This window comes from Carassius gibelio, chromosome A18, assembly GCF_023724105.1.
Source record: "Carassius gibelio isolate Cgi1373 ecotype wild population from Czech Republic chromosome A18, carGib1.2-hapl.c, whole genome shotgun sequence".
NCBI classification, from domain to species: Eukaryota; Metazoa; Chordata; class Actinopteri; order Cypriniformes; family Cyprinidae; genus Carassius; species Carassius gibelio.
The window spans coordinates 26020884-26034972 of record NC_068388.1 but is presented as its reverse complement, the minus strand read 5'-3'; the positions used below and the strand labels follow the sequence as shown (position 1 = coordinate 26034972).

General features: G+C 36.6%; 1 protein-coding gene across 2 annotated transcripts in view; it reads left to right on the top strand.

Annotated features, from left to right (window-relative positions):
- The window catches only part of cd276 (CD276 molecule), a 77591-nt gene that overhangs the window by 43820 nt on the left and 19682 nt on the right, over positions 1-14089 (top strand). The window contains exons 6-7 of one of the 2 annotated variants that reach the window (XM_052530814.1): positions 3594-3650; positions 10264-10301. In XM_052530814.1, coding sequence (XP_052386774.1) covers positions 3594-3650; positions 10264-10286 — 80 coding nt within the window. In that variant the 3' untranslated portion in view covers positions 10287-10301. The remainder of the gene's footprint in view (positions 1-3593; positions 3651-10263; positions 10302-14089) is intronic. The other variant, XM_052530816.1, reaches the window with a different exon arrangement.

Genomic DNA, 14089 nt, shown 5'->3' with positions numbered 1-14089 from the left:
TCATGTGTGGTGGTCTGTGGCATCAGTAATAATGAGCAAACTCTCACGCTGCACACAGTTTGTAGTTTCTGAGTCCAGTTCTCTCTCCTCCTGAAGTTCATTAGCGCCGCCAGATAATTAGTCTCGCTGCGTAACGAGGGAGCGCAGAACCTGGAGGTTGAAATGACTGATGTGTGGAGGCTTCAGCGGTCGTGTGAAGGGACGAGCATTGCTCTGATCTGTGTGTGGAGCAGGAGACATTTAAATAAAGGTCATTGCAGCGCTGCACGGGACCCCTGGGCTTTTAAAATACCTCTGCATCTGCAAGAGACGGAGAGAGAGACTGAATATCTGGAAGAAGAACCGCCGCAAACAGCGGAATGGAATGAAATGAAATAAAGCAAATAAAGCGGCTCTTTCTGCAGGATTCAGATCAGTCTCCAGGCTTCTGAGCTGACGTTTGGCACTTTAACTGGACTCTAATTAGACTTGTTCACGTCTGGATCTTACCTGAGAACATGTGATCAGCTAAAACTGCATAAATGCTTAACAGCTTAGCTTAATATAGATTTTTTTTTTTTTTTTTTTTTGCTTGGTTTATTGGAACATTATTTATTTAATTAATTGCATTTCAATAGTAAACAGATAAATATAAATATTTATATATAATTATGTAAAATAGTTACAGTTAGATAAAAAATATAAATATAAATATTTGTATAGTTATGTAAATTATTTATTTAATTCAATTTAATAGTTTAAATAATATGCATTATATTAAAATGTTTTTTGTAAACAATGAACAAATATAAATATTTGTAATTATATTACTAGATCAAATAAAATAATTGAATAAAATAATTAAATTGAATCGTTTAAATAATAGGCACCATAAATATTTGTGTAATTATATAAATAGATTAAAATAACATTTCTTTAAAATAAATAATTACACTTAATATTTTAAATAATATTTGTTATATTTTTATTTTTATGAAACATATGTTTGTGTGTTTATATATATATATATATATATATATATATATATATATATATATATATATATATTAGTGCTCTCAAAATTAGCGCGTTAACGCATTCGATTAATTTGAAATATTTAACGCGTTAAAAAAAAATAACGCAATTAACGCGGTTGCAGTTTTTTTTATTTCCAGTTGTGGCCTATGTGTGTTCAACGTGCAAAGAAATATGGATAAGACCAAGGAAGGACTTTTAGACGGAAAGTTTCAGTATAAAACTCTGCCGGATTACTCTTCAGTCTGCCACAAGAAACATTATGAATGTATGACTGTAACAGTGCGTAAATCAGACCTTTCTGTAACGCTAACGTTAATAAGCTTAAACGAAAATAACGAAATAATTGTGTAGCGGAGTATTTTTTGTACACAGTGCCGCGAACTGTCAATCACTCCTGTACGCGTGCATCACTGTCCTCCTCAGCTGCAGCAACTTACGCTCTCTCTCTTCATCAAGCTTTAAAACAAAAAGGGGACAAAAAGATCATATTGTTTTTGTGCATAGGCTATAGATTAATTAGATAAATTAATATCTAAATTTGTGCCTTGCCGTCTACGGTATTTTTTTAGAACTTAGAAAAAAGATGCTGCAGCCAATGAACAGCCAGCGGGGGCTGCAGGACGACTCAACCTCCGCAGACAGTTTCTAATGTTTATCAGACAATAAATACTCAAGATTTTGCTTTAGTATAACTCACAACAAGTTTCACACACCTTCTCCGGCCACGTTGAGTTGTTGACACTTAACAGTGGGAAAAGCGACACATGCGCTATTCACTTGTATAACTTAAGGGTGAATGGGTAATGTAGTTTCTGCTCTGGGTGGGATGAATTAGGAAGCTTGCATTGTGAAGGGCGCTCTGAAAATCGGCAGTGCAGGTGAAAGATTAAAACCTCTATTAAAACAGATGTCCAAATGAGCGTACTGGTATGCTACAAGCACGTTCTGGGCGCACGGAGAGGTGGCGGTACGCTCAAGAGCTATATTTGGAAGTGGCGTACCGGTGCGTACCGGCCCACTTAAAGCACTGGCAATGACTATACTTTGGAATTTTTTGCAGTCCACTTAGAATTCAACATGGAAATCATTTTTGTCTATTATTGGCATTGATTGTTTTGAAATTCAAATGGTACTTACATGCCTGTGTTTTTATTTCTGTAATAAATATGGCTTTCAAGCCAACAGTTAATTTGGAGGATATTGATGGTTTATTGCAGGTATGTTGTTTACATGAGAAAATCTGTGTTACAAGTTAAACAAAAATTCCAATAAACAATCATATTTTGAATTTAAATAGTTTCTTTGTCTTGAGTTTACATTAATTATTTACATTTTACATTTACATATCCAAAAAGTTTCAGTCTTTTAATTGCGATTAATCGCGATTAATCGCGATTAATTGTAAAAAATTGTGCGATTAATTAGTTAATTTTTTTTAATCGATTGACAGCACTAATATATATATATATATATATATATATATATATATATATATATATATATATATATATATATTCTATCTATAGAATGAAAACATTAATGAATTTGGAAAATATTTATTTTATATAAATATAAATGCAAATTATTTACTTTTTATTTGCATGAATACATAATAAATACTTGAATGTATTCATGCAAATAAAAAGTAAATAATTTGATAGATAGATAGATAAATAAATGCACAACAGAATTGCTGAAAATGTAACTAAAATTAAAAGTAAAACATTTTTTTTCTTTTTTTTTTTTAAATAGCAAAACCCTTAACCCTCGGTCATAAAGGGCTTTCCATTAGTTCTGCTCCTCTTCAGTGTTTCCATTCATTCATCTCTCAACAGCAGACCCAGAATATTGTCAAGACATCAATATCAATAATGTGAAACCCTTAGTTTGGGTTTGATAACTATATTTTCTAAAAGGTGTGAATCTCAAATTGTCCTCATTCAGCAGTTTACAGCTCAAAAATATTATATAGAAATGTTAAATGTTAAAATTCTGTTAGATTTATTTTATATGCTCTTTATACTCACTTCTGTAGTACTGTTAGATACTGTGCATACAGAAAAAGAGAAACCATGGATTTTTATTTATTCATTCATTTTAAATCTATTTAAAATATTTATTTATTTTACTAAAATGTATTTTAAAAATCAGACATAGCCACAGGGTTATTAAAAAATTATATACAATAATAAAAAAATATATAGGTATAAAAAAAACACATAATACAGAAAAAAATATATGAAAAAAAATTATTAATAAAAAGTATAATAAAATGTCATACTAAAATAACACTGGGTGACGCATGTGCATAGCTCATTTGCATTTTTCGTAAATTTCATATAAAAACTATGTTGATCTTGTCATAATTGTGTTTTTATTGGCTATGTGAGTGTGTGGTTTCACATCTAGTGTGTTTTAGAGCAGACTACATCTCTTTGGAAAGCTTGCTTAACGAGTCTTGATCTTTTCACATGGATTTCCTTGTTAGCACATTGAGACATTTTCAGATCTTGCTGAACTATGTCTGTGTTTGGAGACTGGAAACTCATTCCCTCTCATCCGTTTTCTCTTTACAGAGGAAGAAGCCAAAGAACTCGAGGAAGCCAAAGAATTAGAAGAAGCCATATCATCAGGTCAGAGGCTTTTGTAGAAATGTGTACTTAAAGTTACGAATTGAGAAGATTTTTAATGCTTTTGAAATAAGTCGCTTCTGCTCACCTGGGCTGCATTTATTTAATCAAAAACTGTAAAAAATTTTTTTAAATAATATTACAATTTCAAGTATCTGTTTTCTGTGTGAATCTGTGTTAAACTATAATTTATTTCTGTGATGCTCCGCTGTATTTTCAGCATCATTCCTCCAGTCTTCAGTGTCACATGATCTTCAGAAATCAGAATAATATGATGATTTACTGCTCAAGAAACATTTCTGATTATTATCAATGTTGAACACAGTTGTGCTGCACAATATTTTTGTGGAAACTGTGATGCATTTTATTTTACAGGATTCACCGGAAGAAAAGCATTTACTTGAAATATAAATCTTTTTTAACATTATAAATGTCCTTAATGTCACAGACATAAATTATATTTTAAAATAATGTCAAATAGAAGACATTTATTTTAAACTGTAGTAATATTTCACTGATTTGACTGGTAAATGCGAAACGAATGTGAAGAGTGTATTAATAGGACTCTTTCAAAACTCTTTCAGCTGAAATCCATATTTAGTGTATATATATATATTATATGTAGGTTCTCAAGATGGCGGTGCGTCCACATGCAGCGGGTTCTCTCTGTCCCGTCAGAACGGTGTTTTTGCATCTTTAAGTGCGCATACAGTCGTGAGTTTCTACTGGATGTCGACAGAACCGCATTTTTACAGTTAAACTCCGCACACGCAGAAAAGCTGCGGGATCTCAGTCTGCTACGGAGGCCTTCACCATCACTGACCCCTACTGCGGCATCTTGCCCACAGCGGAGACGCCACAAGCGGTGTGAGAGGAAGCAGAAGAGGGGGAAGCGTGGAGGTATCCGGGCTAGGCTAACGGCTAACCCACACAAGCCATCTATACCCACCATCGTACTGGCTAGCGTACGCTCTTTGGACAATAAACTGGACTACATTCGTTCGTACTTACGTTCAACTCCGAGGACTGTAAGAGACTGTTGTGTTTTTGTGTTCACAGAAACATGGCTCAGCAACAGCGTTCCAGACTGCGCTATTCAGTTTGACCAGGTGACGTGCTATCGAGCGGACCGAGCTCTCGTCGCGGGAGGAAAAACCTCAGTTTGCATCAGTGACGCGTGGTGCCGCGATACTGTTGTGATCAGCAAACACTGCTCACCCCTGGTGGAGGTTATGATTATTAAGTGCCGAACGCTCTATCTGCCGAGGGAATATACTGCTATACTGCTCATTTCAGTGTACATTCCCCCATTCAACATCATCAGCAACAGGAATGACGCACTTAATGGACTGTACCAGCACATCAGTGAGCACCAACAGCACACACAGGTGCTTTTCTCATCATAGCTGGGGATTTCAACCATGCTGACTTAAAGATTGTTTCCAAAAATACAACAACACATTAACTTTCCAACACGAGGTAATACAATTTTGGATTTTGTTTACACCACACAAAGAGGAGCTTACAAAGCCCCCCCCCACCTCGGAACCTCACTGTTATGCTAATGCCTGCATACAGACCGCTCATTAAAGTTGCCAAACCAGTTCAAAAACTGATTCAAGTGTGGCCAGAAGAATCATCAGAGGTTCTTCAAGACGGCTTCAACACAACTGACTGGAATATGTTTAAGCAGGCTGCCACATACACTAACTCCACTGACGTCCAGGAGTACTCAGAGACTGTCACTGCCTACATCAATAAGTGTATTGATGATGTAACGGTAACAAAAACCATCACTGTCCGGGCCAACCAGAAGCCATTGATGACAGGGGAGGTCTACAGACTCCTGAAGACACGGAACGCTGCCTTCAGAGCTGGAGATGAGGTGGGCCTGAGAACAGCTAGGGCCAACCTGTGCCGTGGCATCAGAGAGGCTAAGAGAACACACTCCAGGAGGATAGTCCATCAATTCAGCGACAGCAGAGACACTAGGCACCTGTGGCAGGGGATACAGACCATCACGGACTGAGAGACTGTGCAGCAGAACTCACTGATGTCTTCACAGACATTTTCAACATCTCACTGGCTGTTGTTCCCACATGTTTTAAAACTACCACCATAATTCCAGTCCCGAAGAAGCCATCTACATCCTGCTTCAATGACTACCATTCTGTTGCACTTACCCCCATCCTGATGAAGTGCTTTGAACGGCTAGTCATGCACCACATCAAGTCAGCTCCCCCTCCCTGGACCCCTTCCAGTTTGCATATCGCTCCATCCCCTCGACCGATGATGCCATCGCCACTGCCGTCCACTCAGCACTCACACATCTGGACAAAAAGGACTCATACATCAGAATGCTGTTCGTAGACTTCAGTTCAGCATTCAACACAATCATCCCTCAACAGCTCATCTACAAACTGGTCCAGCTGGGGCTCAACACTTCGCTGTGCAACTGCCTGTTGGACTTTCTGACTGGAAGACCTCATGCAGTACGGGTCAGCAGTAACACATCCAGCACCATCACACTGAACACTGGGGCCCCCCAAGGATGTGTGCTGAGCCCCCTCCTCTTCACTCTGCTGACCCATGACTGCACACCGTCACACAACTCCAACCTCTTCATTAAGTTTGTGGATGACATGGTCATTAGCAACAAAGATGAGACAAAATACAGGAGTGAGGTGAGCCACCTGGCTGGGTGGTGCAGTAACAACAATCTGTCTCTGAACGTGGAGAAGATGAAGGAGATTGTTCCTCTGACCATCAACGGTGCGACTGTGGAGAGAGTGAGCAGCACCAAGTTCCTGGGTGTGCACATCACAGAGGACCTCTCCTGGACTGAAAACACAGCAGCACTGGCCAAGATATCACAACAGTGTCTCTACTTCCTCCACAAACTGAGGAGAGCCAGAGCCCCGGCCCCCATCATGTACACCCTCTACAGAGGCGCCATCGAGAGCATCCTGACGAGCTGCATCACTGTGTGGTATGGCGCCTGCAGCGCGTCCTGCTGAAAGACTCTGCAACGCATAGTGAGAGCAGCTGAGAGGATCTTTGGTGTCTCTCTCCCCTTCCTTCAGCACATTTATGGAACACGTCTCACTCACAAAGCCCTCTGGATCGCAGGTGATCCCACCCACCTGTCACACAGCTTCTTGAGTCTGCTGCCATCAGGGAGGAGACTGCGGAGTCTCCAGGCCAGGATCAGCAAACTGAAGGATTGCAGCTGAACTCGCTCCCGAACTTGCCCACCAGTCCCCCCCCCCCCCCATCCAGATCCCACATCCCCTTGTCCTTCCACCCCACACTAACATACAATGACATGCACCAGTCACTTTGTGCAGCATTGGTCTGATCACTACCTCATTCAGCATGGAACTGACATCATTCTACCACCTCTTCAGTCAAATAAAATAACTGCTTTGTCACTTTAATCAGACTGAATAACTTTTTTTTTCCACTACAATCTTTATCTGCACTGTTTGTTCACCTCACTGGTTTGCACTCTATCTGCCATGTGCCGTTTGCCGTTTGCCATCTCTCACTCTCTCTCCTCAGGTGAAGGCCAGAGTCCAGCTCGCTCCCCTGTGGCTTTAATGCCATTAGAGATTCATTTGACTCCTTTAGTCTGATTGAATTGTTCAGCCTGAGCAGCCGTGAGCAGCAAAGTTAATGCTATGAGATTTTAATAAGCAGGCAGGTGAAGAGGGTCAGAGAAAGAGGAGAGAAAGGCCGAGGGCAGAGACGCAGAGACAGATGTGTGTGTGTGTCGGCGTGCGTGTGTGATGTGCTCTCATGAATATCTCACATGTGACACATGTCAGATGACGTTTCGACAGGCTGTGAATCCCTCATTTCCACTCTTAACGAGTCATTATAAGGTGTTTCACCTCGAAATCTGATATTTGGCACACAGAGATTCACTGAGAGTTGAGCAGACATGATGTTTGTTGTAGATGCATGGTCCTATTTTTTTTTCTTTCATAAACTTAATGCAACAGATGTCCTTATTTAATTGCAAAATATAAAAGAAAGTTGTTGGCATGCAAACTTTTGGCATTTTGTAAACATCGTTACCACATCCAACCTGGTAAAACCCTGTAAAAAAAAAAAAAAAAAAAAAACATAAAAAATATTTTTTATTTTAACTGTCCTGGTTTGTTTTTTGCATCAGAAACACTTTTTTCCTTACATTTTGCGGCTACTTAAAACCTCTCTAGCAGCTTACACAGAATTTTTAGTACTTGAATTTAGTTTGTATTTTCTGCTGCTGCAGTGTTGTGGACCTGCAACCAAAACGCAGCGTTGTGTGAAACACTTTGTAGGGTTTCTTCATTTTCACAGGCTCTTCCTTCCTCACCATCTGCTGCTTTCTCTTCAACAAACTGAAGATTGTCCTGATCTGGCGCATGCGTACAGTAGTGTCTGCTCACTGACACGGTCTTCACTCTCACAGCCTCACTCAAGGCTGAATCTGAAAGATGGATGGCTTTTATCACAGAGCTGTTAAAGATTAAAACCGACAGGCTTAGCATGCTATTCTTGCCTTTTAGAGCCAATGGATAAAAGTCATTTAATCACATTTATTGACTGTTTCAGTTTGAGGGGAGAAATATTCATTAAATTAAACCATTCAAGGAAGGATTTGCAATTACTAAAATGTAAACTAAACTGGAGCGCAAAGCCAGTCATAAGTGTACATTTTTCAAAATTGAGATTTATACATCATCTGAAAGCTGAATCTTTCCATTGATGTATGGTTTGTCAGGAGGATAATATTTGAAAATCTGGAATCTGAGGGAGCAAACAAATCTAAATATTGAGAAAATCATCTTTAAAGTTATTCAAATGAAGTTCTTAGCAATGCAGGTACTATATATTTACGGTAGGATTTTTTTTTTTTTTTTACAAAATATCTTCATGGAACATGATCTTTACTTAATTTCCTGATTTTTGTCATAAAAGAAAAGTGGATAATTTTGACCCCTACAATGTATTTTTAGCTATTATTAAATTCAATTTTAAATTAAATTAAATTAAATGCATGAATTTAGCAGACGCTTTTATCCAAAGCGACTTACAGTGCATTTAGGCTATACATTTTTACCTATCATGTGTTCCCGAGGAATCGATCCCCCAACCTTGCGCTAGCTTGCTTGCTAACGTAATGCGTTACCAGTTGAGCTACAGGAACACTATTACAATTACATTTAGTTATTTACATGTGTAGCGTTACGAAACTTCAATTGTGTGAAAGACTTAAAGACTTGCTGTAAATAACTCTGATCAGCTCTGCGCCCACACACACACACACACACACACACCTCATAACAGCCTCACATTACAGTCTTTTCAGCTGCTGTTCCTCCCCCGTACAAATATATGAGCAGAACATTCAGAAGCGCAGTCGCCTCGAATCTTAAAACATACAATCATTATCTACAGATTAGTGAATGTAGATCATCTCTTGAACCATGACCCGGTTCATGTAGCGGTGTGTAAAAACATAGATGAAACCTATTGAAAATAGGACAATATCTTGCCCATACAAATGTGTATGTTTCTGTATGTGTAATACATTTTTTGGACATATGTCATGTTCATGTATCCATCCCAAAAAAAGTAAATATAGAAGACATGTATAAAAAAAATATACAAAAAAATATAGAAACATACAGGTTTTTGTATATATGACATTTTAATAAGGTTTGCATGTATAAATAAAATTATTAATATTTAAATATAAATATATTGTTGCTACATAATACATTTAAATAAATCTTGCACATGTACTTTTCCAAGCCATGGTTATTATTGATATTAACATATTACATATTAATATTTTTTTTTTTTGGTTTAGTTTAAGATGAATTAGTAAAAGTCAATAAAATAAATAAATAATAATAAGTCAGAAAAATAAAACTGTAAAGAAATAAAAACTATATAGAAAATAACCTAATAACATGAACAAAACACAACAAAATAATAATAAAACTTTACCTAAAATAAAAAATGTATATATAAAAAATAATAAAGTCATAAACAGTATATCAGTGATACTAAAATAACACTTTTCAAAGCGTTCAGACTCTTATAGTATGAGTTTTGCATGGCTGATGTTTATAGAGACAGAAGAGAATATACGTAACACACATTATTCTCTCCCGCTGTAATTTTTATTTATGTATTTGTTCTCCATTGACGTCATCATTATAGATTTTTTTCATGCCAATCATGCCGTGTCTGTCTGACATGGGATTGCAGCTGAGCTGAGCTGAGCACCCCAGGGATCTCCATTCATCCGGCTCTGTGTGGCCGTGTGTTGGTGTTTACATGTATTGTGCTGTGTTGCTTGCTCACAGTTAAATGTCATATTGTGTGTCACCTCTACAGAACAGCAGCTGAAAGCACAGGTCTTGTGTTTGAGTGTTGGGCAGGTTGTAATGATGTTGGGTGTGTAGACTGCAGTTTGCTCTCTGGGGAGCATGAGCCTGAGATGGTTGTTACTAGCTCAGACCAGCTCAATACTGCTTTTTTACTTGCCTTGAGTTCTTTACCTCTTCTTTTTTTCCACGTCCTTAAAGACAACTATTTTCTTCTCTTTTTGTTTCAGCTGCAACACCTCTAAAGAGCTAAAGTTGGAGACCACAGGTAAGGCTCATTCAGCTCTGGCCAAGATACTCTGCTGTTTTACTGGTAAATCTACGACTGTTTTTCAATTTTCAACAAATTGTCTTATTTTTATTTATTTACTTTTGAAAATGTGTTATTTCTTTCTGCACCTTCTCTTTATTTAAAAAGAGTTTATCAAAAAGGTTGCAGGTTTTATTAAAACATTAAAACATTCTGGCAAATTATAAATCCTAACAACATGGTCCATTTATTTGATTATTAATGTATTATTGTAGGAATATATATATATATATATATATATATATATATATGTGTGTGTGTGTGTGTGTGTGTGTGTGTGTGTGTGTGTGTGTGTGTGTGTGTGTGTGTGTGTGTGTGTGTGTGTGTGTGATTTCAAAGATTCTGGAAATGGCCCATATTATGTGCAAATACAGTTATGGAGAATTTCTGGAAAAACAAACAAAAAAAAACTATATATATATATATATATATATATATATATATATATATATATATATATATATATATATATATATATTTATATTACATTTTAAATGCACTGATTTAATTACATATTTGTACAATTCTATATATATATATATATATATATATATATATATATATATATATATATATATATATATATATATATATATATATATTATAGAATTGTACAAATATATAATTAAGTCAGTGCATTTATAATGTAAAATATTTATGAATAATTTATGTAAATTTACAAACACACATTATGTATGTACAGTATTATACATATTTCTATAGGTTTGATACTTCAGAGATTATGGAAATGCCCCATATGTTGTGTGTTATGGGAAACTCATACGGATAAATGAAAGTCATTCCTACAAATTCTTACAGTATTGTTTTAATTCAGCTTAAATTCTCAATTCTGTATCCTGCTGCCTCAATTGAAATTCAGGAAGTAGATCTGTGATTAAATGCCATTTTAAGTTCAATTCTGAATGGCACACAATCCTGTCTGTGACAAGTGTTTTCGAGCAGCATGCTCTACAGCTTTCTCCATTTTAATAAAGCGTCATTATCTTTATGCTGTGAAGGATGTTCCGAAGTTCCCATAGTCTTGACATTCTGCTACAAATGATATCCACCAGGTCACTGGTTGCCATGACAAATTCATTTCAGTGTCAAGTCATTAAAGTGGCCCGGTGGACTCTCCTCTGCCCTACCATGCTAAGCCTGATTACTGCTAATCACCAGCCCTTTGAATCATTACAAAGTCTGACACAGGTGCAAACGTATAGGGACAGGGTTGCAGGAAAAAATCTATTTGAAAAAGAGTGGGAGTTAGAGAGAACAGGGAGAGAACAGCCTGTTGCTAAGACAAGGAAATTAAACAGCATAGGTTGCTTTCCCAGACATGTAGGAGGCAGACTGACACTCTGGCATCAACAAGTCACACTATATTTAACTGCCACTCTCACTTCTTAATTACAGTGTAAAGAATAAGCTAATCCATCACTCGTGAGAAATTGGCATAGCGTTTTTAATGTCTAGGGACATTAGTTTGTGTTCTGACAAAATCACAAATATTGTTTATATCACAGAAAATTAAGTAGATATGTATATAATATTTAAAGTAACCAGGTTTGCTGAGATTTGGAATATTGCATTAACATTATCATCACGACTAGATGGTGTTTTCTAAACTCAACACAACAGTCTCTGTTTTGTTGTTCACTGTGCTGAGGAGGAAGACTGACCCAGTGCCCCTGGTGATGTCCAGTGTGCCCAAGGCAACCTGCACTGCTTTGTTTCCAGATCTGTGTTTGTTTGCACTAGGCTATTTTTGGAAATTGCATCATGAACTCTCGTAAAAGGCCTGAGGGCTTCCCTAGTTTCATAACATCATCCTCCTCTGCTGTTCTTCTGAGAACTGTGGGTCAGATTCATAGAAATTAGATGTTCTTGACCTGCAAGAGCGGTTTGGTTGTTAAGGAGTCTTTGTTGTGCATCATATAAGAATGAATCTTTATTCGGGGGAAATTATGTAGATGAATAAAGGAATAGTCTTTTTTTCTAGTGAGGATTTACAGTGGTGTCTGTGCTGTTGGTAAATATGTGAATACATTTTTCATGTTTGCTTTGCAGAATTAACATATTTTTGATATGATAAAAGGCTAATTTAGTTATTGATCTGATGTGACAGCTTAAACTTAGATTTTTAATAACAAGAACGGTCCAAGTATCGAGCTCTGGGGGTCTCCACATTATAGATGTGCATTTAGATTCATAATTGCCTGTTTAAATGTTTTATCCCCTAAATATGACTTAAATGAGACGAGGACCATCTCAGACAGTCATATCCAGTTTTTCCAGTCAGTCCTGATCCATATTGTGGTTTACAATGTCAAAAGCAGCATGAAGATCTAATAAAATCAGCCACTTGTATCTTTCATGAAACTGTACTTAGAAAAAATATACAAATCTTTATTTGGGGGGAAATATGTAGATATAGCGATGAACCTTTTTTTTATTCCATTAGAATGAGCTGCAGCTATCTAATGGTCTTTTTTTTTAGGGGAATATTGTTGATGAGTTGTGTACAGGTGGCCCTGCTGGTAAAGAGTGTATGAATTAACTTTTCTAAAGCTTGTTTCCATGCATAATTAATATGTTCTTCATATGATAAATAATGGACCAAATATTTTTTTTTAAAACAGGAGAGGTCCAAGGATCGAGCCCTGTGGGTCTCCACATAGTGGTCCATTTAGATTCATAATTGCCTGTTTATATGTAATAACCCCTAAATCAGCTGAGGATCATCTTAGAGAGTCTTGTCCAGTTTCCCAGGCTGTCTAGTTGCATATTATGGTTGTCGGTGAAAAAAGCAGCAAGAAGATCAAATATAAACCAGCTTTGATAAGATTCTTGAATGAATTTAGGCAAATGACATTTTGTGTTTACGAGTGCCATCACTGTGCTGTGATCTGAACAAAAAAAACAGATGGGACATTGTCCAAGTAGCCATTAGAGTTTAGGAATTTGTTGTGCTGATTGAAAACAACATTCTCAATGATCTTGCCTATAAAGGGGAGATTTGAAATAGGTCTTGTAGTTTTTATTTTTTATTACAAAGTTATCCAGATGGCTCATTTTTAGGAGCAACTAAAAACTGCAGTATTCAATACAAAGGAGTGAAGCCTGAAAGGAGCCATTTACTATTTTTTAATAGGTCAGTTACTGGACAGTGAAACACATTTTCAGAAAAGGATGTGGGCAGCAAGACAGCAGGACAACAGTTTAAAAATCATGCAGTGTTTTGTAGGAAATTGCCTCAAAACGAGACAAAGTGTCTAAATTATTATGTTGTTATTGTTGTGGGGGCCGTATAACCCCAGTGCTACATGAGGACATGCTGATCTCTATTCTAATATAAATGATTTGGTAAGTGAAAAACAATGCTAACTCATTGCATATGCTGTCAGATAGCAGATTATAGGCAACCTTAGTTTAGAGGGTTAGTTAACCTGTCAACAGTAGCAAATAAAGTGCAGCTATTGCAAATATTCCTGTTAATAATGTTTTTTTTTAAAAAAAGGTGTTTCTAGCAGTGCATAGTTTCATAAGCATGAAGACTGTCTTTGTCTCAATATTTTCATTTTCTTTTCATGTTTTATACTTCTGTTGTGTTTCTCAGAGAAGTTTTATACTTTCCTAACATTACTGGGGTATCATAGCTGGAAATTAAAGTATTGCTTATTATATCCTGTACAGTACATAGATGGAATCTGTATATATACAGTATATACTAGACTAGATATATA